The sequence below is a fragment of the Mercenaria mercenaria genome, chromosome 3 (assembly GCF_021730395.1).
Source record: "Mercenaria mercenaria strain notata chromosome 3, MADL_Memer_1, whole genome shotgun sequence".
Lineage (NCBI taxonomy): Eukaryota > Metazoa > Mollusca > Bivalvia > Venerida > Veneridae > Mercenaria > Mercenaria mercenaria.
In genome coordinates, this window is record NC_069363.1 from 69,194,440 (window position 1) to 69,221,287 (window position 26,848).

Below are 26,848 nucleotides of genomic sequence, written 5' to 3' on the forward strand. Positions count from 1 at the left end.
GTGTATTGAATGCATTTGTTTCCTTAACAGTTTTAAATTGGTAAAAAAAATCCGTATCCGAAAAGAGACAGTCTCATGTGATTTTGTAACTTAATTAATAATGTTTGATGTGCGAATGAACTATTATTTATAAGCACATGTTCAGGTCATTATGAAAACAAGTAAATATCTTTAAACTATACTAGCAAAATTATACCAGTAAGTTTTATAATAAAAAACATTTAAACAGACTTTCTATCCAACCTAATTCCAACATCTACTAGACGTCTATAAGTCTAACTTCTATTAGACGTCGTGGATATGACGTTGGTTAGACGTTGGATTCAGGTCGCCAACATCGCGACCAAAATCCAGCATCTAACCAACATCGGTACGACGTCAGGTGTTTACTGGGAATAATAGCTAGAGCCTTGACATTTTGCGTGTGATATCAGATTTGTAATGTCTACCAGAATTGTTCAAATTATTTCCCTAGGTTCAAAAGTGTGTGTGACATGTATATAATATAGGCTAACATAGAAGAAACCTAACTCTGTACTTATACAAACACACTTGAAGCCTTGTACACAGGTGAGCGCTTTAGGGTCAATGACCCTCTTGTTTATCATTGTATCATACACACATTTAGGTACAATATAGGTACAATATGACAATATATTACAATGCAAGGTTTTTAACACATCATGTCCTCTAATTCATTAAATTCAAAATGGCCACCATTTGGATGGCTCAAACAACGGAAAACTCGAACTAATTTCCATGGGACCGTCGAGTTCGAGCCATCGAAGTTCGACTGTATGTTTATATATACGAAACTTTGAAAATCTTCTTCTCTGAAGCCACAATAGCTAGAGCCTTGATATTTGACATGCTATAAAAGGGGGGTTCGACTCTACCATGATAGTTCAGATTATTGCCCTAGTGTTAAAAATGGCTATGCCCCTGTGTGTGACATTTATATAATATAAGCTAATGTAAAAGGAACTTTCGAAATCTTTTTTTATTTGAATCCATCATAGCTAGAGCCTTGATATTTGATATTTATATAAACCTAACTCTGTACTTGTACTATTATGTTATACAAACACACTTGAAGCCTTTTACACAGGTGAGTGTAGTCTGGCTACCGACTAGATAATCTTTTTAGCTCCCCTGTCACATAGTGACAGGGTGAGCTTTTGTGATGGCCCTTCGTCCATCAAAATTTGCTACTTTTGGCTTGTGAACACGATAGAGACCACATTTTGCAATCAACTTTAATCAAATTTGCACACATCTTATTTTGGCATAATATCTCAGTTCCTTTCGAAAACTGGCCAGATCCCATCATGGGTTTCAGAGTTATGACCTCTTAAAGGGCCAAAATTTGCTATTTTTATACGCCCGTTTGAAAAACGGGACGTATTATGGGAACGCCCCTGGCGGGCGGGTGGGCGGCGTCCACAGACTTTGTCCGGAGCATATCTTCCACATGCATGGAGGGATTTTGATGAAACTTGGCACGGTTGTTCACCATCATGAGACGGAGTGTCATGCGCAAGAACCAGGTCCCTAGGTCTAAGGTCAAGGTCACACTTAGAGGTCAAATGTCAAATTCAAGAATGACTTTGTCCGGAGCATATCTTCTTCATGAAAGGAGGGATTTGATGAAAGTTGGCACAGTTGTTCATCATCATGAGACGGAGTGTCATGCGCAAGAACCAGGTCCCTAGGTCTAAGGTCAAGGTCACACTTAAGAGGTCAAAGGACACAAGAAAGAAAACTTTGTCCGGTGCATATCTTCTTCATGCATGGAGGGATTTTGATATAACTTGGCACAAATGTTCACCACCACAAGGCGGAGTGTCATGCGCAAGAACTAGGTCTAAGGTCAAGGTCACACTTAGAGGTCAAAGGATACAAGAATGAAAACCTTGTCCGGAGCATTTCTTCTTCATGCATAGAGGGATTTTGATATAACTTGGCACAAATGTTCACCACCACGAGACGGAGTGTCATGCGCAAGAACCAGGTCCCTAGGTCTAAGGTCAAGGTCACACTTAGAGGCCAAAGGTCAGATACAAGAATGACTTTGTCCGAAGCATTTCTTCTTCATGCATGGAGGGATTTTTTTTTTTTTTTTTTTTTTTAAGATTACCTTCCCTTAGTTGTTACTATAAATAACTTATATTGTAACTTTTTTATAATTGACCGTAGGGAAAAAACAAGACCACTTTTCTGTGGTACAACATAGATGTTACTTTCAAATTTTAGGTGTATTTTAAGGTATCTCTACCTGGTAAGGAGTTTTTTTGTGGAATTAGAAAAACAAAAGACTTACAATGATTACTAAACAACCACAAAATTAAAATTCCATTTGCAAATACAGGTGCTAGAGTAAAGAAATTTACTGTGACGGGCGTATATTGTGACATTCTGGCACTCATGTTTGGCTTGTGAACACGATAGAGACCACATTTTGCAAACAACCTTAATCAAACTTGCACGCAACTTGTATTGGCATAATATCTCAGTTCCTTTCGAAAACTGGCTAGATCCCGTCATGGGTTCCAGAGTTATGGCCCCTTAAAGGGCCAAAATTTGCTATTTTTGGCTTGTGAACATGATAGAGACCATATTTGGCACTCCACTTTAATCAAACTTGCACACAACTTGTATTGGCATAATATCTCGGTTCCTTTTGAAAACTGGCCAGATCCCATCATGGGTTCTGGAGTTATGGCCCCTTAAAGGGCCAAAATATGCTATTTTGGCTTTTGCAGCCATATAGAGACTTCATTTATGGTTTGATTTGATACAAACTTACAAAATATCTTTAACAACAGTAAATCTTGGATTCCATGATGAATCTGTCAGATGCAATGAAAGAGTCAAAATTCGTTAGTTTTTATGCCCCCGAAGGGAGGCATATAGTTTTTGAACCGTCTGTCAGTCTGTCCGCAATTTTCGTGTCCGGTCCATATCTTTGTCATCGATGGATGGATTTTCAAATAACTTGGCATGAATGTGTACCACAGTAAGACGACGTGTCGCGCGCAAGACCCAGGTCCGTAGCTCAAAGGTCAAGGTCACACTTAGACGTTAAAGGATATTGCATTGTAGGCGTGTCAGGTCCATATCTTTGTCATCCATGGATGGATTTTCAAATAACTTGGCATGAATGTGTACCACAGTAAGACGACGTGTTGCGCTTAAGACCCAGGTCCGTAGCTCAACGGTCAAGGTCACACTTAGACGTTAAAGGATAGTGCATTGATGGGCGTGACCTCCTACTTCTCCTACTATTTTGCTTGACATAAAAAGGAAAAAAAAATAAACAGCCTTTTCAGTAGTTATATTTGCAGATGATGGACTCTTGATGTGTTGCTGGCAGTTTCTGGAGCCATTTGGTGCCCCCTGCAATACATTGCCTGATATCAAGGTACCTATAACCCTACCAAACTATATGAACACACTGATTCAAGCACAGAAACTGCCAGTCAAGACATCTGGGGTCATCATTCGGTTGCCAGTGTTCAGACCCAGATCCAGGGCCGGGCACTGGACAGAATTACACCAAACTTCACATGAATGATCCTTGGATGGCCCCCTTTCAAAATTGTTCAAAGAATTGAATTTTATGCAGAACTATGGTTGCCATGGCAACCAAAAGGAAAAACTTTAAAAATCTTCTTGTCCAAAACCACAGGGCCTGGGGCTTTGATATCTGGTGTGTAGCATCATCTAGTGGTCCTCTACCAAGATTGTTCAGATTATCCCCTAGGGTCAATGGCCCCGCCCCGGGGGTCACATGGTTTATATAGACTTATCTAGGGAAAACTTTATAAATCTTCTTGTCTAAAACCACACGACCTAGGCCCATGATGACCCTCTTGTTTAAGTATTTTTTCCTATATAACTCATATAATAACTCCCCGGGGCGGGGCCTCTTTTAACCCCAGGGGCATAATTTGAACAATTTTGGTAGAGGACTTCTAGACAATGCATCATACCAAATATCAAAAGCCTAGGTCGTATGGTTTCAGACAAGAAGATTTTTAAAGCTTTTTATACGCCCGTTTGAAAAACGGGACGTATTATGGGAACGCCCCTGGCGGGCGGATGGGCGGTTGGGCGGGCGGGCGGGCGGCGTCCACAGACCTTGTCCGGAGCATATCTTCTACATGCATGGAGGGATTTTGATGAAACTTGGCACAGTTGTTCACCATCATGAGACGGAGTGTCATGCGCAAGAACCAGGTCCCTAGGTCTAAGGTCAAGGTCACACTTAGAGGTCAAAGGTCAAATTCAAGAATGACTTTGTCCGGAGCATATCTTCTTCATGTATGGAGGGATTTTGATGAAAGTTGGCACAATTGTTCATCATCATGAGACGGAGTGTCATGCGCAAAAACCAGGTCCCTAGGTCTAAGGTCAAGGTCACACTTAGAGGTCAAAGGATACAAGAATGAAAAATTCAAGAATGACTTTGTCCGGAGGATATCTTCTTCATGCATGGAATGATTTTGATGTAGCTTGGCACAGTTGTTCACCATAATGAGAGGGAGTGTCGTGCGCAAGAACCAGGTTCCTAGGTCTAAGGTCAAGGTCACACTTAGAGGTCAAAGGATACAAGAATGAAAACTTTGTCCGGAGCATATCTTCTTCATGCATGAAAGGACTTTGATGTAGCTTGGCAAAATTGTTCACCATCATGAGACGGAGTGTCATGCGCAAGAACCAGGTCCCTAGGGGTAAGGTCAAGGTCACACTTAGAGGTCAAAGGATACAAGAATGAAAACTTTGTCCGGAGCATTTCTTCTTCATGCATTGAGGGATTTTGATACAACTTGGCACAAATGTTCACAGCATGAGACGGAGTGTCATGCGCAAGAACCAGGTCCCTCGGTCTAAGGTCAAGGTCACACTTAAAGGTCAAAGGTCAGATACAAGAATGACTTTGTCTGGAGCATTTCTTCTTCATGCATGTAGGGATTTTGATGCAACTTGGCACAATTGTACACCATCATGAGACGGAGTGTCATGCACTGGTCCCTTCTTTAAAATTACTTCCCTTTGCTGTTACTATAAATAGCTTATATTGTAACTTTTTCATTACAAGTCGTAGGGAAAAATCGAGACCACTTTTCTGTAGTACAACATGCATGTTACATCCAATTCTGAGGTGTATTTTGAGCTATCTCTACCTGGTAAGGATTTTTGTGTGGACTTGTAATTTTTTTTTTTCGATTTTTTTTTTTTTTTTTTTTTTTCTCTTTAAAGATTAACTTCCCTTAGTTGTTACTATAAATAACTTACGTTGTAACTTTTTTATAATTGACCGTAGGGAAAAACCAAGACCACTTTTCTGTGGTACAACATTGATATTACTTTCAAATTTTGGGTGTATTTTAAGGTATCTCTACCTGGTAAGGATTTTTTTTGTGGACTTAGAAAAATAAAAGAATTACAATAATTTCTAAAAAAAACAACATTGTAAACAACTAGAAAATTAAAATTCCATTTGCAAATACAGGTGCTAGTGTAAACAAATTTGCTGTGACGGGCGTATATTGTGACATTCTGCACCCTTGTTTCCTATATAAGTCTATATAAAACTTGGGACCCCCAGGGCAGGGCCTCTTTTCACCCAAGGGGTACAATTTGAACAATTTTGGTTGAGGACCATAAGACAATGCAACAAACCAAATATCAAAGGTCTAAGTGTTGTGGTTTCAGACAAGAAGATTTTTAAACTTTTTTCCCTATATAAGTCTATGATAAACTGGGGACCCCCGGCGCGGGGCCATATTTGACCATAGGGGGATAATTTGAACAATCTTGGTAGAGGACCACTAGATGATGCTACATACCAAATATCAAAGCCCTAGACCATATGGTTTTGTACAAGATTTTCAAAGTTTTCCCTATATAAGTCTACATAAACCATGTGACCCCCGGGGCGGGGCCATATTTGACCCTAGGGGGATAATTATACCCCCACAAAACGAAGTTCGGGGGGGTATATAGGAGTGAGCTTGGCGGTCGGTCTGTTGGTTCTGCATGGTTTCTGGATGATAACTCAAGAAAGGATTGACCAATTGAAATAATTTTTGGTACACAGGTGTAACATCAGAAAATACAGGTTAAGTTCGAATTTGGGGTCAGTAGGTCAAAGGTCAAGGTCACAGTGACCCTGAACAGTTAAACTGTTTCCGGATGATAACTTGAGAACGCTTGGGCCTAGGATCATAAATTTTGGTACACAGGTGTAACATCATGAAATGCAGGTCAAGTTCGACTTTGAGGTCTGTAGGTCAAAGGTCAAGGTCACAGGGACTCGGAACAGTTAAATGGTTTCCGGATGATAACTTGAGAACGCTTGGGCCTAGGATCATAAATTTTGGTACACAGGTGTAACATCATGAAATGCAAGTTCGACTTTGAGGTCTGTAGGTCAAAGGTCAACGTCACAGTGACTCAGAACAGTTAAATGGTTTCCGGATGATAACTTGAGAACGCTTGGGCCAAGGATCATAAATTTTAGTACACAGGTGTAACATCATGAAATACAGGTCAAATTCGACTTTGAGGTCAGTAGGTCAAAGGTCAAGGTCCCAGTGACTTGGAACATTTAAACGGTTTCCGGATGATAACTTAAGAATGCTTTGGCCTAGGATCTTGAAAATTGATAGGGAGGTTGGTTATGACTAGCAGATGACCCGTAATGATTTTGAGGTCAGTAGGTCACAGGTCAAGGTGACAGTGACCCGGAACATTTAAACAGTTTTCGGACAATAACTTGAGAATGCTTGGGACTAGGATCAGGAAACTTAATCTGGAGGTTGGTCATGTCAAGCAGATGACCCATATTGATTTTGAGTTCCAAAGGTCAAAGTTCATTTAAAACTTTTACGGACAATAACTTGAGAACGCTTGGGGGGAGGATCATGAAACTTCATAGGGAGGTTGATTAGACTAGCAGATGACCTCTGTTGATTTTGTGGTCAGTAGGTCAAAGGTCAAGCAAGTTCGGCTTTGACATTTGCTTAGTTCTGTGACAAGGCCATATTGTGGGGGTATAATTCGTCACTCTTGTGACAACTCTAGTTTGAACAATTTTGGTAGAAGACCACTAGATGATGCTACACACCAGATAACAAAGCCCTAGGCCCTGTGGTTTTGGACAAGAAGATTTTTAAAGTTTTTCCTTTTGGTTGCCATGGCAACCAGAGTTCTGCATGGAATTCAATTCTTTGAACAATTTTGAAAGGGGGCCACCCAAGGATCATTCCTGTGAAGTTTGTGTAATTCTGCCCAGTGGTTTTCAAGAAGAAGATTTTTTTATGCCCCCAAAGGGAGGCATATAGTTTTTGAACCGTCTGTCAGTCTGTCGTTCTGTCAGTCTGTCCACAATTTTCGTGTCCGGTCCATATCTTTGTCATCGATGGATGGATTTTCAAATAACTTGGCATGAATGTGTACCACAGTAAGACGACGTGTTGCGCGCAAGACCCAGGTCCGTAGCTCAAAGGACAAGGTCACACTTAGACGTTAAATGATAGTGCATTGATGGGCATGTCCGGTCCATATCTTTGTCATCCATGGATGGATTTTCAAATAACTTGGCATGAATGTGTACCACAGTAAGACGACGTGTCGCGCGCAAGACCCAGGTCCGTAGGTCAAAGATCCTAAACTCTAACATCGGCCATAACTATTCATTCAAAGTGCCATCGGGGGCATGTGTCATCCTATGGAGACAGCTCTTGTTTACAAATTGTTGGCGCACGACTGACGACGCACTACGCACGACGGACATCAAGCGGTCACAATAGCTCACCTTGTCACTTCGTGACAGGTGAGCCAAAAATTACGTGATCCTATTTCCAAGACTGTTTAATTATAATTACCTGATGACCCCAAGTAATATGATGTCACTTGACTGTGACCTTGACCTGCTGACCTACTTTCTTGTTTTTTAAGATACAGCCTTTAAATTTGGACGATATATACAGTTTTGTACACCGATTGTTAAACTGAATTTCATTGATCAAAGATGAATGTAACCTACTGACTTTCTTAATATTTTAGCATCAGTTTGAAAATTTAAAACATGTAGCTCATATTACTCAGGTGAGCGATCCAGGGTCATCATGACCCTCTTGTTTATTATTGGCCATAGGGAAAAACCGAGACCACTTTTCTGTGCTACAACATGGATGGTACCTCCAATTTTTGCTGGTTTTTTTAATACCTGTACCTGGTAAGGATTTTTTATGTGGAATTTCTTCTCTTTGTTGTTCCTGTCCTTTGGGCTTCAACAATCAAGTTCTTTAAATTTTGCTCCTATCCTCTGATGTAACTCTTCGGTGTATATTGCCCCACTTGGCAGAGCTCTTGTTTCATGTAGCAGCATCGGTTCTTTAATCAGGAAAATTACCAAATTTTTATGCCCCCAAAGGGAGGCATATAGTTTTTGAACCGTCTGTCGGTCTGTCAGTCTGTCTGTCTGTCTGCAATTTTCGTGTCCGGTCCATATCTTTGTCATCCATGGATGGATTTCCAAATAACTTGGCATGAATGTGTACCACAGTAAGACCATGTGTCGCGCGCAAGACCCAGGTCCATAGCTCAAAGGTCAAGGTCACACTTAGACGTTAAAGGTCATTTTTCATGATAGTGCATTGATGGGCATGTCCGGTCCATATCTTTGTCATCCATGGATTGATTTTCAAATAACTTGGCATGAATGTGTACCACAGTAAGACGACATGTTGTGTGCAAGACCCAGGTCTGTAGCTCAAAGGTCAAGGTCACACTTAGACGTTAAAGGTCATTTTTTCATGGTAGTGCATTGATGGGCGTGTCAGGTCCATATCTTTGTCATTCATGCATGGATTTTAAAATAACTACGCATGTATGTGTTGCACAGTAAGACGACGTGTCACGCGCAAGACCCATGTCAAAGGTCCTAAACTCTAACATCGGCCATAACTATTCATTCAAAGTGCCATCGGGGGCATGTGTCATCCTATAGAGACAGCTCTTGTTTTAATTTCAATCAAACATAGGGAGACATATTGTATTTGCCCTGTCCATCTGTCCTTCTGTCACACTTCATTTCCGATCAATAACTGGAGAACCATTTGACATAGAACCTTCAAACTTCATAGGGTGGCAGGGCTTATGGAGGAGACTACCCCTATTGTTTTGGGGTCACTCCATCAAAGGTCAAGGTCACAGTGGCCTGAACATGGAATACAATTCTGATGAATAACTTGATAACCACTTGACCCAGAACGTTGAATTGGTCATGCAGAGTAGATGACCCTTATTGATTTTTGGGTCACTCTGTTAAAAGTCAAGGTCACAGGGGCCTGAACATGGAAAACCATTTCCATTCAGTAACTTGAGAACCACTTGACCCAGAATGTTGAAACTAAATAGGAAAATTGGACATGCAGAGTAAATTACTATTGATTTTGGGGTCACTCTATCAAAGGTCAAGGTCGCAGCGGACAGAACAAGGAAATCCATTTCCAGTCAATAACTTGAAAACCGTTTGACCTACAACCTTCAAACTTCATAGATTGATAGGACTTACAGAGTAGATGACCCCTATTATTTTGGGGTCACTCCATCAAAGCCTGAGGTCACAGGGGCCATCTGTCCGTCACACTTCATTTTCGATCAATAACTGGAAAACCATTTAAACCAGGGTTTTTTTTTTTCCTTATATGAGCGATACGGATAAACGGTACCATTCCCAATGCCAAAAAGTGACCATTTTTCCCAGTCTTCAGTAAAAAAAGTTCCCATTTCCAAAAATTAAAACTGCAAGTAAATTAGCCCCCAAATGAAATGCACCGCATTGTGATTTTTACGACTGCGTAGATTTTTTAGGCCCCGTAAATATAAATAATCTCCAGTTGTTTTCACACACGGACGTTTCGTAACTACCGTTGTAAAAGCATGCAGGATTTGGGACGAATCAGAATATTACTCGGTTATCAGAGATATGATTGTTACTTGCATCAATTCCCGTTTTACTGATAAAATGTCACACAACAGCAAATACTACCAAAAAAGATTAAGGCAGCCAGAAAAGAAGAAAAGAATCTATGAAATGCTTTCAAAACAACATAATGCTCAAGAAAAAGAGGGTGCATCTCCAAGCAATAAAGGGGAAGAGAGGTCTTTCTCTGTTGGGTCTGGCGAACTGCCATTACTCAATTTACTGTCGAGTAGACCACCCTATTGTTTTAGGGTCACTCCAACAAAGGTCAAGGTCACAATGGCCTGAACATGGAATACCATTCCGATCAATAACTTGATAACCACTTGACCCAGAACGTTAAATTGGTCATGTAGAGTAAATGACCCTATTGATCCACTGTCTTAAATTTATGTTGCAATAATTAATCCCCCGCCGTGGCGGAAGGATTATAGGAATGGTCTGCATCCGTCCTTCCGTCCGAAACAAAATCGTGTCCGGTCCATATCTCCTAAACCCCTTGAAGAATTTTCATGAAACTTGGGTCAAATGATCACCTCATCAAGACGATGTGCAGAACCCATGAGTCAGCCTTGTGGGTTCAAGGTCAAGGTCACAACTCAAGGTCAAAGGTTTGAGCCTGCCATTTTGTGTCCGCTCTGTATCTCCTAAACCCCTTGAAGGAATTTTATAAACCTTGGGTCAAATGATCACCTCATCAAGACGATGTGCAGAACCCATGAGTCAGCCATGCCAGCTCAAGATCAAGGTCACAACTCAAGGTCAAAGGTTTGAGCCTTCCATTTTGTGTCCGCTCTATATCTCTTAAACCCCTTGAAGGAATTGTATAAAACTTGGGTCAAATGATCACCTCATCAAGACGATGTGCAGAATCCACAAGTCAGTCATGCCGGCTCAAGGTCAAGGTCACAACTTAGGGTCAAAGGTTTGAACCTTCCATTTTGTGTCCGCTCTATATCTCCTAAACCCCTTGAAGGATTTTCATCAAACTTGGGTCAAACGATCACCTCATCAAGGCGATGTGCAGAACTTACGAGTCAGCCATGTCGGCTCAAGGTCAAGGTCACAACTGAAGGTCAAAGGTTTGAGCCTTCCATTTCGTGTCCGCTCTATATCTCCTAAACCCCTTGAAGGAATTTTATAAAACTTGGGTCAAATGATTACCTCATCAGAACGATGTGCAGAAATTATGAGTCAACCATGCCAGCTCAAGGTCAAGGTAACAACTAAGGGTCGAAGGTTTGAGCCTTCCATTTGGTGTCCACTCTGTATCTCCTTAACCCCTTGAAGGATTTTCATCTAACTTGGGTCAAATGATCACCTCATCAAGAACTCATGAGTCAGCCATGTCAACTCAAGGTCAAGGTCACAACTGAAGGTCAAAGGTTTCAGTTCTGTATCTCCTCAACCCCTTGAAGGATTTTCATGAAACTTTGGTCAAATAATCACCTCATCAAGACGTTGTGCAGAATTCATGAGTCAGCCATGTCAGTTCAAGGTCAAGGTCACAGCTAAAATCAAAGGTTTACCCTTTCACTAGCCATAGCAGTGGGGGGGGATATAGCTGTCTTTCAGACTGCCTTGTTATTGATGTCTTACTCACGAAATTAATTTTGAAAATATAGGGGTCCGATACATTTTACATTTTCACAGGATGCGCTTTATCAAGTCAGATGCCATACAGGGAAATTAGAATTGACACCGTAGGCAAAAATGAAGGTCTCATGCACCGGAAACATGATGGTTTTAAAAGTAAACAAGGACTAGAAAAATGATTTTCGCTTGAAATAATAGTGGAAAAGAAAAGGTTTACGAAGTTAATAGGAAATAATAGCAATGTAATATTGTTTTTCTTTCCTTTATTCATTTATTCCCTTAGTGCCGCGAAAACAGATGCAAACAGGCTATAGTGAAGAAATTTTGTGTGTTCAACTCTACATACTGTTTGAAGGAATGGGTTCAAAGTTTGATATGTGAAAAACCTCAATATGAAATTGTGCAATATGTAGGTTAAGTTAGAATTTCATGTTAAAGTTTTGTATGTAATCAGGTTTCTCAGAAACTTAGTAACTAGAGCAAATGCTTGCAGATTTTACACATGTCTTTGGCATCAAGAAATGACCTCCCAGGACAAGTTACATAACTCTAGCTTGTATATTGTCAAAATTATATCCTTTTTAACTTAGAATTTCAGGTTAAAAATTTAGCATGTAAGCAGGTTTCTCATAAACTACAAGGCCAAATGTTTTCAAACTTCACACATCTATGGCATCATGAGACCTCTTGGGGCAAACTACAAAACAGTTTTTGCATGCTAGCAGGTTTCTGACAATCACTTGACCAAATGTTTTCAGATTCATCACACGTCTTTGGCATCTTAAGATGACCCCACATAGCAAGTTTCATAACTCTGGCTTACATTTCAGCAAAACTTAATGCCCCTTTTTCTGCTTACAAAATTTTGCTAAAACTTCTGTATGTAAGCTGGTATTAGGTGTTAAGTCTTCAAGTAGTCAAGAGCATTGTCATCAGACAGCTCTTGTTTCGTTTAGTTCCACTTATGTTGAATACTATAGCTTTAAAACAGTAGACATTCCTTTTCATCAGTAGGCAAGTAGGAAGGTCAGGAAACATAACTCTTTTGTTGCATATTGCCTTAAATCAAGCACTTACAGAAGAACATTGGCACAGGCAGGTGGTTTTCTTCTTTTACCTCACCTGAGCATGAAGTGCTCAAGGGTGAGCTATTGTGGTCAGTGATTGTCCGTCGTCCGTCAACATTTTCCTTCAAACAAGATCTCCTCCTAAACCACAAGGCCAATTTGGCTTCACATGGATGTTCCTTGAATGGTCTTCTTTAAAAATTATTCAAAGAATTGAATTCCATACAGAACTCTGGTTGCCATGGCAACCGAAAGGAAAAACTTTAAAAATCTTCTTTTCCAAAACCACAGGTCCTAGGGCTTTGATATTTAGTATGTAGCATTATCTAGTGGTCCTCTACCAAGATTGTCCTTATTCCCTTAGGGTCAAATATGGCCCCGCCTTGGGGGTCACATGGTTTACATAGACCTACATGTATATAGGGAAAAACTTTGAAAATCTTCTTGTCCAAAACCACAGGGCCTAGGGCTTTGATATTTGGTATGTAGCATCATCTAGTGGGCCTCTACCAAGATTATTCAAATTTTCTCCCTAGGGTCAAATATGGCCCCGCCTTGGGGGTCACATGGTTTATATAAACTTATATAGGGAAAAATTTTGAAAATCTATTTGTCCGAAACCACAGGGTCTAGGGCTTTGATATTTTGTATGTATCATCATCTACTGATCTTCTACCAGTATTGTTCAAATTATCCCCTAGGGTCAGATATGGCCTGGCCCTAGGGGTCACTTGGTTTATATAGACTTATATAAGGAAAACTTTGAAAATCTTCTTGTACAAAACCACATGGTCTAGAGCTTTGATATTTGGTAGTAGTCCTTTACCAAGATTGTTCGAATTAACCCCTGGGGTTAAAACTGGCCCCACCCAGGTGTGGGGGAGGGGCACACATGGTTTAAAATTACTTGTATAGGGAAAAACCTTTTAAAAAATTCTTCTTGAAGTTACAGGAAAAACTTTGAAAATCGTCTTGTCCAAAACCACATGGCCTAGGGCTTTGATATTTGGTATGTAGCATCATCTAGTGATCCTCTACCAAGATTGTTCAAATTATCCTTCTAGGGCCATTTATGGCCCCGCCCAAGGGGTTTCAAGTTTTACATAGACTTATATAGGAAAAAAAGTTTAAAAATCTTCTTGTCTGAAACCACAAGACCTAGGCCTTTGATATTTTGTATGTAGCATTGCCTTGTGGTCCTCGACCAAGATTATTCAAAGATCTTAAAACTGACTTTCTGCATTGATCTACTGACTTTCTGAATATTTTAGCGTCAGTTTGACATTTGAAACATGTAGCTCATATTACTCAGGTGAGCGATCCAGGGTCATCATGACCCTCTTTGTTTGTTTTTGAAGCTTTAGCAAACAAATTTTTTGTTCAAGAATGCAACTAAACTCAGGTGAGCGATATAGGGCCATCATGGCCCTCTTGTTTCTTGCATATCAGACTAGGTATTCAGGTGATTTCACCGCTGCTGGAAAATTCCATCTTACACCACGGAGTGTAAGATGTGACTCTCGTGCTCTAAATGACATTTCACAAACTACATCTTTGTAGTAGATTCGTGTAGTTATTAGAATGATTTTACATAAAACCAGATAAAAATCAAATACCTCTTTGATCCTTACAGTGTATTCCCCGATTCAAAAAACGTTATTTTACGGGAAAAAACATAACTTTACACTGCAGGTGATAAAACAAAACCGGAACTATTCCATTGTGTTTGTCTTTAAAACGTCCTGTTTACAGATGTAAAGTTCCCGCTGATCTTGAAAAAAAAAAGTGAGTTATTGTCATCACATCAAGGTGTCGGCATTGGCATTGGCTTTGGCGTTGCCTGGTTAAGTTTTATGCTTAGATCAGCTTTTCTCCTAAACTACCAAAGTTATTGCTTTAACTAGCAACACTTGTTCACCATCAATAGCTGACTCTGTACAGCAAGAAACATAACTCCATCCTGCTTTTTGCAAGAATTATGGCCCCTTTTTTACTTAGAAAATCAAATTTCTTGGTTAAGTTTTGTGTTTAGGTAAGCTTTTCTCCTAAACTATCAAAGCTATTGCTTTAAAACTTGCAACACTTGTTCACCATTAAAAGCCGACTCTGCACAAAAAGAAACATAACTCTGTCCTGCTTTTTGCAAGAATTATGGCCCCTTTTGGACTAAGAAAATGTTAGTTTTCTTGGTTAAGTTTTTCATTTAGGTAAAGTTTTCTCTTTAACGGTCAAAGCTATCGCTTAAAACTTGGAGCAGTTATTCGCCATTAAAAGCTGACTCTTTACAGCAAGTACCATAACTCTACATTGCTTTTTGCAAGAATTATGGCCTCTTTTGGACTTATAAAATCATGGGTAGGACAATATTTCTATTATACAGAGACAAAAAAATCAGATAAGCGTCTGCACACGCAAGGCGGTGCTCTTGTTTAATACGCTATTGTAAGATAAAAATGCTGTAGGAAAGTTGTTTGTTTGAATTTATTTAACTGTTATTTGTTGAATATAGCATACAAGAAAAAGATTCAATCACTGGTGGTAAGTGCAGATGGAAATATCCGGCAGCGCCTCGTTACTGCCAAAACAGTTACCCTCAAGCCGAATATTCCCATATGCACCTACCACCAGTAAAAGAATCTTATAATAACGTATGATTTCTTTTGTGGAAATACAGGGAGAATAATCACAGGAAACAAAACAGTATTCGTGTTTGCTTTCAGGAGCTTAAAACAGAATCTTGGTAACAGAAGTCTGCCGGGCAATGATTACAGGATCCCTCTACTCTGTAATGCATGTAAGTATAAATTAGCAAAGATTATGTTGTATTTGTGGGAGAAGCAGGAAGGGCTGTAAGACCAGTTCTCCAGGCTGTTTATCTTTGAATATATGTCTTAAAACATTAAGAAATGAAGAAGGAAAAAACTTACCTATTTCACTTACCATTTTGGCTAAACAATGTAATGCGGATGAGGCCTGGAGTAATTCCTGTAATTCATTTGTTCTTGAAGGGAATGGTGAATGCTCTGTCTGTTACTTTTAAGCTCACCTGATCCAAAGGCTCATGATGAGCTTTTGTGACCACTCAATGTCCGTCGTGTGTTGTCTGTCCATCAACATTTTCTAAAAAAATTATCTTGAAAACCACGGGAGATTTACACCAAACTTCACAGGAATGATCCTTTGGTGGCCCCATTTCAAAATTATTCAAGGAATTGAATTCCATACAGAACTTTAACAATCTTCTTGTCCAAAACCAGAAAGATGTAGAGCCTTGATATTTGACATGTGACATCATCTAATGGTCCTCTATGAAAATTGTTCAAATTATATCCCTGGGGTGAAAAGAGGCCCTTCCCTGGGGGTCCCAGGTTTTACATAGACTTACATGTATATAGGAAAAAACTTCTTGTCCAAAACTGCAAGGCATAGAGCCTCGTTATTTGCCATGTAACATCAACTAATGGTCCCCTATGAAAAGTGTTCAAATTATGCCCCTTGAGTGAAAAGAGGCCCCACCCCAGGGGTCACAAGTTTTGCATAGACTTATATAGGAAAAAACTTCTTGTCTGAAACCACAAGACCTAGGCCTTTGATATTTGGTATGTAGCATTGCCTTGTAGTCCCCTACCAAGACTGTTCAAATTGTTACCCTGGGTTGAAAAGATGCCCCGCCCTGGGGGGGTCCCAAGTTTTACATAGACTTATATAGGAAAAACTTTAAAAATCTTCTTGCCTGAAACTGCAATGCCTAGGCTTTTGATATTTGATATGTTGCATTGCCTAGTGGTTCTCTACCAAATTTTTTTCAAATTATTCCACTAGGGTGAAAAGAAGCCCTGCCCTGGGGACCCAAGTTTACATAGACATATAGGAAAAATCTTTAAAAATCTTCTCTGAAAGTTCAACCCTAGGCCTTTGATGTTATGTATGTAGCATTGCCTAGTGGATCTCTAACAAGATTGTTCATATTATGCCCCTGGGTTGAAAAGAGGTCCTGCCTCGGAGGTCACTGGTTATATGAGTTATGTAGGAAAAAATACTTCAAAAATTTTCAGATGATATTTCCTAGATTGTTTAATTATAATTATCTGATGACCCCAAGTGATTACAGGTCACCTAACTGTGACCTTGACCTACTGACCTACTTTCTTGTTTTTGGCTCTTCTTGTTTGAAACTGCAAGGTCTAGGCTTTTGATATTTGGTATGTTACCTTGCCTAGTGTTCCTCTACCAAAACTGTTCAAATTATGCCCATGGGATGAAAAGAGGCCCTGCCCTGGGGGTCCCCAGTTTTACATAGACTTATATAGGAAAAAAATTAAAAATCTTCTTGTCTTAAAGTTCAAGGCCTAGGCCTTTGATATTTGGTTTGTAGGATTGCCTAATGGATCTCTTACAAGATTGTTCAAATTATACCCCTGGGGTAAAAAGAGGCCCCGCCCTGGGGTCACTTATTATATGAGTTATATAGCAAAAAGTACTTAAAAATAATTTGATCATAGTTCATAGACTGTTTAATTATAATTATGTCTCCCCCCCCCCCCCACCCCCCTCTGGGGGAGACATATTGTTTTTGCCCTGTCTGTCCGTCCATACGTCACACTTCATTTCCGATCAATAAATGGAGAACCATTTGACCTAGAACCTTCAAACTTCATAGGGTGGTAGGGCTGCTTAAGGAGACGACCCCTATTGTCCGTCCGTCCATACATCACACTTCATTTCTGATCAATAACTGGAGAACCATTTGACATAGAACCTTCAAACTTCATAGGATGGTAGGGCTGCTGGAGTAGGCGACCCCTATTGTTTCTGGGATCACTCCATCAAAGGTCAAGGTTAAAGGGACCTGAACATTGAAAACCATTTCCGATCAATCACTTGAGAACCACTTGACCCAGAATGTTGAAACTTCATAGGATGATTGATCATGCAGGGTAAATGACCCCTATAGATTTTTGGGTCACTCTGTCAAAGGTCAAGGTCACAGGGGCCTGAACATTGAAAACCATTTCCGATCAATAACTTGAGAACCACTTGATCCAGAATGTTGAAACTTCACTGGATGATTGGTCATGCAAAGTCGATGGCCCCTTTTGATTTAGCGGTCACTCTATTTAAGCAGAGTAGATGATCCCTATCAATTTTTGGGTCACTGTTAAAGGTCAAGGTCACAGGGGCCTGAAGATGGAAAACCGTTTCTGGTCAGTAACTTGATAACCACTTTACCCAGAATATTGAAACTTCATAGGATGATTGGACATGCAGACTAGATGACCCCTATTGATTTTGGGGTCACTGTATTAAAGGTCAAGGTCACAGGGGCCTGAACATGGAAAACCATTTCCGATCAATAACTTGAGAACCACTTGACCCAGAATGTTGAAACTTGATAGGATGATTGAACATGCAGAGTAGATGACCCCTATTGATTTTTGGGTCACTCTATTAAAGGTCAAGGTCACAGGGGCCTGGTCATGTAAAATCATTTCTGAACAGTAACTTGAGAACTACTTGACCCAGAATGTTGAAACTTCATAGGATGATTGGACATACAGAGTAGAGGACCTCTATTGATTTTGGGGTCAGTCTATTAAAGGTCAAGGTTACAGTGGACATAAAATGGAAATCCATTACTGGTCAATAACTTGAGAACTCTTTGACCTAGAACCTTCAAACTTCATAGGGTGATTGGACTTACAGAGTAGATGCATGGCATCTATTGTTTTTGAGGTCACTCCATCAAAGGTCAAGGTCACAGGGGGCTGAACAAAGAAAACTCTTTCCAATCAATAACTTGAGAACCTCTTGACCCAGAATGTTCAAACTTAATAGGATGATTGGACATGCACACTAAATGACCTCTATAGATTTTGGGGTCACTTGGTCAAAGGTCAAGGTCACAGGAGCCTGAACAATAACTTGAGAACCACTAGGCCTACAATGTTGAAACTTAGTGGGATGACTGGACATGCCAAGTAGATGACCCCTATTGCAGCCAACCATCAACGTCTTTTTGACTCGCTCCTGTCCCCTATTGACATCTTGCCTGTACGACTATGCATTGGGGAGACATGCCCTTTTTTACAAAAGCATCTTCTAGTTACCTGAGTGACCCCAAGTGATTAGGGGTCACCTGACTGTGACCTTGTCCTACTTTCTTGTTTTTGGGCTATTCAAATCACTCTGCGTTCGTGGTCAGTCGTCCTTCCGTTAACAATTTCTCTTTATCGCCATCTCCTCAGAAACTACTGGGGGGATTTTGACCAAACTTTGTCAGAATGATGTTTTGGTACCCTAGTTGTGGCCCTCTGAAAATCAGACTGGTTCAACAATTTTTGAGTGAGTTATGACCCTTTGTTTATTTTTATAATTTACATACATGTAGATTTATATAGGGAAAAAAATTTCTGCTTCTAAAATGAAACTGTGTTCATGTACATTGTTTGAACAAATTCTATTTTGGGGAAATTTTTGCCAAAGCCCTCATACAAGAAACTGCAGCAAGTGACTTTAAAGATACAACATGAGTAAAGAATTGAAGGAATTTATAAGTTTACATTTCTGTACATTTAAATAAATATGATCCGTATGTCCTCGCTTTATGTCCAGTTGTTCATTTTGGGTTCAAACAAGCCAACTTTATACATGCATTTATGATTTTACACCTATTTTATTTATTTCCAGACAGTACTAATCCACAGCTGTTCAACCTGCCCATGAGTATCTTGGTGGAAAGTATCTGTGGCAACAACAGTAAGAATACATGCTTCCTCCCTGGTAATCTGGTAGCTGCTCATCCTACACAACCCCTGTCTATGAACCTGCTCGATTCTCTCACAGTACATGCCAAAATGAGTCTTATTCACAGTATAGTCTCCAAAGTGATCCGTCAGGCCAAAAGCAAGAGCACAGCAGCTCTAGCACCAGCATTAGTCGAGACTTACAGTCGTCTCTTGGTCTATATGGAAATAGAATCTCTTGGAATAAAAGGGTTTATCAGCCAATTACTTCCAACTGTGTTTGCAAGTCATGCCTGGGGCATTCTTCATACCCTCTTAGAGATGTTTAGTTACCGTCTGCATCACATCCAACCCCACTATCGTGTTCAACTTCTGGGACATCTTCATACATTATCTACCATCCCATTGACCAACCAGAATCAACTACACCTCTGCGTTGAGAGCACTGCTTTAAGACTGATTACTGGTCTTGGCAGTGCAGAAGTTCAGCCCCAGTTGTCCAGGATCTTCAATGAACCAAAAACAGCTGGTTTCCTTTCTCAGGATTCTGAAGAGTTAAACCGGGTTCTAGTCCTTACTCTGGCCCGTGCAATGCATGTAACAGGGTCAGAGTCATTCTCCACTAACTGGTGTAAGGACATCTTGGCAACAATAATACAGAGCACCCCTCACTCCTGGCCATCCCACACCTCTACTTGCTTCCCCACATGCCTGAATGAATTCTTTCATCAGAATCCCATCCCTAGAGAAGACAAGGTAAATCTGAAGAGAAATGTAGAAACAGAGTACAAAAAGTGGCGAAGTATGGCCAATGAAGCAGACATCATAGCTCACTTCAGTATGCAAGGTACACCACCATTGTTCCTTTGTATTATCTGGAAGAACTTGATTGATGACAGCAGGATTGCTCCCATAGCATACAGAGTACTGGAGAGAATAGGACCAAGAGCTCTGTCAGCTCACCTACGCATGTTTTGTGATTTTATAGTGTACGAGTTCTGCCTAGCAGGTAACCAGAGTTACTTCACACGTTACATTGAAGCAATCAATGACATGGTTTGGAAATGTAACATTCTCACCATTGACAGGCTTGTCTTGTGTCTTGCACTGAGAAATCTGGAAAATAATGAAGCCCAGATTGCTTTCTACATCATTTACCAAATCCTTGTCAGATCATCTGATTTCAAAAACCGAGTGGCTGATTTCCTGCGAGACAATACACCAGACCACTGGCTACAGAGCAACTGGCATGATAAGCACATGACATTCCACAAGAACTATCCAGAGAAATTTTTCTATGAGGGAATCCAGGACCTGAACAGCCCTATACAGCATCAGTATCTGCCAGTGTACTTTGGTAACATCTGTCTGAGATTTATTCCAGTCCTAGATATCCTCATTCATCGTTTGATAGAAATGTCCTCTGTCCAGAAGTTTCTCGAGAGTATTTTGGACAATTTAGGCGGATTGTATAAGTTCCATGATCGACCCATCACGTATTTGTACAACACGTTGCACTACTACGACAACAAGTTGGCTAACAGGTCGGGTCTGAAGAGAAAACTGGTAGGAGCAATTATCAGAGCACATCAAGAAATTCATCCCAACAACTGGTGTCTTACTGAGGACTATCAGCGCTACTTACAGATGTCAGCAGATACAACAAACTGGATTCCAGAGCAAGATTACTACATACGTTTGATTGGACGGCTTGTGGAAACTATAGATGGTCAGTCACCATTTCCAAGCTGTGATTGGCGCTTCAATGAGTTTCCTAACCCAGCAGCTCATGCCTTACATGCTACTTGTGTTGAACTAATGGCTCTACCAGTAGCCAGTCAGAATGTGGGAGCAGCCATCTTAGATGTTGTTTTGAAGAGTGCTTCTCAGCTGCCTAGAGAAAAACTGATGGGGTGGATGAATGCTGTGGGTCTCGTGCTCACAGCTCTGCCAGAAACCTACTGGAATGTCCTGAATGAACGCATTATTGAAACAATGCAGAGTTCCTTACTTACAAACCTTGGCCGTAGTTTCTTTGAGATGTTCGACTTCCTGTCATGTGAAAGTATGTATGTAGAATCAACATGCACATACGTGGTGGCTCTTGCTCATGCTGTGTGGCATCATGCAGGCATTGGTCAGCTGAGTGTACTGCCTCAGTTTGTCAAGGAGAAAGTCAAAGGATGTATCAAATCAGAAGAGCAGTTCTTATTCCTCTTGTACTTGATCGGACCATTTTTATCGCGGTTTCACATAGAGAGAACAAGGTGCTTGCTAGATCTCACTGTAGAACTTTATGAGATATTAGCAAATATCGACAAGTTGTGTGATCATTTACATCATATGGACATAATTACAGACTTTCTTTACCACATCAAGTACATGTTTGTTGGAGATGGGGTGAAAAATGAGGTCGACAAGGTGATTCGTAACTTGAGGCCAGCTTTACAGCTGAGATTAAGATTCATTTCTCATACAAATGTTGATGAAACTCCAGTAGCTACACCAAGGGAGAGCATTTCGTCTGCTGGACTCGAACCAAAAGGAAAATACTTTGGTGAATAAGATGCTATAAGGCAACACATGGAAAAGTTCTCATCAAGATGTTGTTGATCTATTTGCATCTATAGATTTTTTTTAGTGCTTATTGATGGATTTCATGCATTATGATAATGAAGAAAAAGCCTGTGTTGTCAAGAAGTAGTTGTTGTTTTAAAATAGAAATAAGACTGATTTACTTATTATCACCTGAGATTTGCAGCTTAAAGAAGGCTTAAACTACTTAGACTAGCAATTAAAATGTTACTGTGTCATTCATTCTCCAATTTGTTTCACATGTTTAGAAAGGATGCGATATACAAAAGAAAGACATGCATACAAAGATATATTCTTGAATGAAATATTCATATCATCATTTTTAATAATCTAAGTATATAAATGTATATGATGTGGATTGTCAAATATAGTAGTTTCATCCTAGTATTTAGCAAAATACTCTCAGCCTTGTCTATACTACACTCGATACAAATAGAAAAGTGATGTTGCAATATTTTGTTATATATTCTAGCATAAAACTGCTGTTATTATCACTTTTCGGGGGTGTTTTAACAAGAGAGAAAATGTGTGTTAACAGAGAGATTCTCGCGCTCACTTGCTGTTATAACACCTTTTTATATATGCGTGTTCCGTGGCAAAGCGTAAATGCATTACGGTCCCGAAACGGATAATTAAAACGGAAATGACGTCAAAGTGAAAAAAACAACGTAGACGTTCCCGCGCGTTTCATGGAATAAGGACGTTGAGGGAGAATGTATTCACTTATTAGGGTTTAATTTTTCGCGTTTTATGCTAGAATAGCGTTAGCGCATGTTTTTTCATGTTATAACATCTTCAGAATCCCTCGGGATACGTTGGTACCCTTGCCCTACGGGATCGGGCACCAACCAATCCCTGGGGATTCTGCAAACGTTCTAACACTAAAAAACATGCATTATCCCTACACTCAAACACAAAAGAAAGTGTGCACTTACGTTTTCGCCAACTGAAGTAGATTATGTTGTCCGAAGTAGATTATGTTGTCTAAAAGTATGTCATATTTTGTACCAAAATTTAGTGCCGTTTATAGCCAATTTGATGTGTTTCGATTATTTTCAAAATTTTGACATTTATGAGGATTCTTGGCTATTCAAAGCCAACAGGGGTCAAAAACTGAAGTTATAAATCTTTCTTGTCAGATGATAAGATAGCTGCCTGTTCCTCAAACATTATTTTGATTAAATATCGTGTGTGACCACTTCTACTATTTATTCAAGCATTGATATCACAACGCTTAGGCATAGCGTAACAGTAGAATGACGTCACAAGGAATTTTATTCCATTCTTGAGTAGCGTTGTCACCCGAGTCCAGCTGGATCTATGGCTTACGCAATGCGACCAGTTTGATATTGCTGGTGCAAAAGAATTATGACATTACTTTGGCACCCAAACGTTCTGCTGACGCTAATAGCTTCTCACCCCATTAACATACATGCCATATTTTCAGACGGTCAATAAGGGAGTTTTGCCTCAGCAGGGCTTTTTTTAAGGGAGATTTGGGTAAAAATAAGGGAGACTTTTATTCGCTCACTTTTTACGTGCGAAATAACCGTTTTCATGAAAAAATCATCAAGTTTTTTTACATTGAACTGACGAGTGGAGCCAACAGTTGTGTACAGAATGTATGATTTTTACTTATAGCACTTAACTTAATCCAAGGAAATTCAGAATTCCATGAAAGACTGAACCAGGAACTTTGTTTTTGCTTTATGTGTTGATGCTTCTGCATCTGGGGAGAGTGATCTTTTTGACATGTTTAAGCATATAATACCTCAAAAGACTGCGGAGATATCATATGTCAAAACAGTCTTTTAAGGGCAGTCATTCTTTACATGTATTTAACCTAGGAATTCTTCTCCTGTTAATTATTGCAACATGACAATATCACAAAGGAATGACAGTCAATTATTCGGGCAATATGAATTGCAATTTATTTCATAAAATTCACTTATCCGAATTCATGTTTGTCCGAAATTTTGTGTAGTGTGACATTAACTCGCCAATTTTGTTAAGTTGTTGTCGATTTTTTGCATGTTGCGGAAGTATTCAAATTGAGAAACATAAACCCGGTGTTAGAACTAACCTGTCTCATCCTCTGATGGCTCGATAAATACGGGAAAATAGTGTTTCCCAATAAATATTAAGGTCAGCGAAAACGAAAGTACACTTTGGCAGGTGGCGGTAAAATGACGCAATTTTAAGACTGGTTTACATATTGTTTTGAAAAATTACGGATCAGTGGCTTTGATGTTACTGAATCAGTCTAAAATCTCGCATGCACATGTTTACAATTGCCTATGGGTAAGATTAAATGGTTAATTGTTTGCAGATGGTGACAGTAGGTGGTAAGATAATTAATGCCGCTGGCGTGTATCTCTCGATAAACAAGCTAGGGATTATAGACAACTATGAAAATTATGTTTGAAGTGTATTTCCGGGCTACTCGATTTTTCTAAAGGCCTACATTGGGTCCGAGATAAGATATTTCGACAGATGACTTTTTTTCTGAATTTATTTTTTTACGGGACGTTTTCATGTCCCGGTGGGAGACCGGGAGATCTACTGAAAATACGGGAGAAAAAGCCTCCCGGCGGGAGATATGGCATGTATGCATTAATGCTTCAATTCACTGAGTTTCACTAAGTTGTGGAATTTTATTACAGCACAGATTTGAAATCTAATGTGTTTTTCCTTTCACCAAAGGTACACACTGGTTAGGCAAAACGACAGTCCTCGCGTTGTTACGTCAGACCGAGCGTATCTGAGCGCCAAGGCTCGAGAAAAAATGGCGAATTCCGATCACGATATTCAGGTGAGACACAGTTTTTCCTTTGTATTTTCCATCATATGCACAATTTACTTAAATGACTAGTCTTACGGAATATCCAAACCAGCTCTCCCCTTACAGAAGAAAAAGACCTGCTGCGTACTCTTGCTGTGTACATACAGCGTATATGATGCGTACATGATGTGTACTGAAATCAAGGGCTTTAAATAGTACGCAGGATATACACCGCACATACACCGATAGTACGTTTGTAGTCCACGTTTGACATGCAAATGAGCTCTGCCGCGTACTACTTGCTGCGTACATGCTGTGGACTACATAGTACACAGGATGTACGCTGGAGGAATTTAGTATGCGGGAAATAGTACGCAGCATGTACGCGGCACAAACACTTTTCACATGCAAATGAGCCTGCGGTGTACTACCCCTGAGGCGTACATGCTGTGTACTCCTGCGGCGTACATGCTGTGTACTCTTGGCCCGAGTCCTGCGGCGTACATGCTGTGTACTCCTGCTGCATACATGCTGTGTACTCTTGTGGCGAAACTGCTGTGATAATGTAAATTCCTTACCCCACCAACTTTCATATGCAAATGCTGATCATTTGGACAGAAAAAAAAAACAGAAAAAAGATAAGTGACATGCATCAATAAATATTTACCCTTACCAAAATAATGAAGATTAATGTTATCAAATAAATTAGTATGCTTTTCTTCATCCACTTTTCAATGAAATAAATCTATTTTTGTAGCATGTAATTTGGTAAACATTTGAAGAAAATGGCGTAACTGCATCAAGGGGAAACAACTTTAATGGAACTAAATATAAGTGTTATGATTTATTATAGACGATGTGTGTGTAGTATGTATTTATTTTGATTAAAATCCATCTGAGAACAATCTAAGAGTGGAATTATATAAGCATTTATACACTTTTACGTCCGTAAAAAGTAGCAAACCAAAAAAATTTGGATTGATTTTTTCCAATGGGGCGAACGCAATTAGCCAAAAACGTTCTGAAAATATACGAGCGGCAAATCCGATGAACAACTTTTTAATTTGATGAGGCCTTAATGAGTTAACATAATGAGCATTAAAGCCTTTACAAAACATGATAGAATGGTGTTTTGCTTAAGACTATTCAAATAACAGTGACAGCTATTAATTCTTCTCATTCGGGCGCTGTTGAGGCATTATCTTGGTAATTATTTCATGTATTACAAAATGTAATGCAACGAAGTTCAAATAAGGCTTTTCAATTATCCAAGTTAGAAAGCTCCAGGATTAATTCAAAATGAAAAAGAATATATCTTTACACTGCATGCAAGGTGCAGCTCAGAAATCACTAAGAAGTAAGCTTCACAAATGAACATTGCAAATAGTTTGGCAAATTTTCATTGTTCAGAATACCGGTAATCTGAACTATTCTATGCTATTAAAATAAAAGTCACTCGGAAATCAAGTTCTTGCTTCCAAAAAAAAAAAAAAATGTACAAATTCTTCCTGCATGAAGTGTACTTCAGACTTTTACCTAAAAAAATTCAAAGTATAAACACCAAAAGAAAATGAACAAGTCCATCCCGCGTATATAAAGTTTACTTCAGACTTTAACTTACAAAAAAAAAACTAATTATAAATGCCAAAAGAAATTGTTCAAGTCTTTCCCGCTAATATGAAGTGTACTGCACAAATTTCAAAGTATCTGCGGTGTACATGCAGTGTACTATTTTCTTGTACAAGTCCCTCCTGCGTACATGCAGTGTACTCCTTAAATTTTCAGAGTCTGTGCTGCGTACTTGAAGTGTACTAGTGACCTCCTGCGTACATGCTGTGTACTCGTCGAAATAGTACCCGGCATGTACGCGGCATGCGGTGTATGTAAAATGTACTCCTCTGGTGTACTACTGTGTTCGCGGCATATACACAGCAAATACGCAGCATGTACGCCACAGAGGCTTGTTTCTGTAAGGGTCCTTTCGCGGAAATATTTTATTTTACTGGAAACAGAATAGTTCCGGAGTAAAACGCAACAAAGTTTAGCGAGTGATGTTCCAGTGACGATG

At 39.7% G+C, this 26,848-nt stretch overlaps 1 protein-coding gene across 8 annotated transcripts in view; it reads left to right on the plus strand.

Moving 5' to 3' along the window:
• The window catches only part of LOC123524461 (mediator of RNA polymerase II transcription subunit 23-like), a 299,330-nt gene that overhangs the window by 264,249 nt on the left and 8,233 nt on the right, over positions 1 to 26,848 (plus strand). For all 8 annotated transcript variants that reach the window (XM_045302672.2, XM_053538842.1, XM_053538843.1 and 5 more), the window contains 2 exons: positions 15,381 to 15,454; positions 19,348 to 24,810. In XM_045302672.2, the coding sequence (XP_045158607.1) occupies positions 15,381 to 15,454; positions 19,348 to 21,968 (2,695 nt within the window). In that variant the 3' untranslated portion in view covers positions 21,969 to 24,810. The remainder of the gene's footprint in view (positions 1 to 15,380; positions 15,455 to 19,347; positions 24,811 to 26,848) is intronic.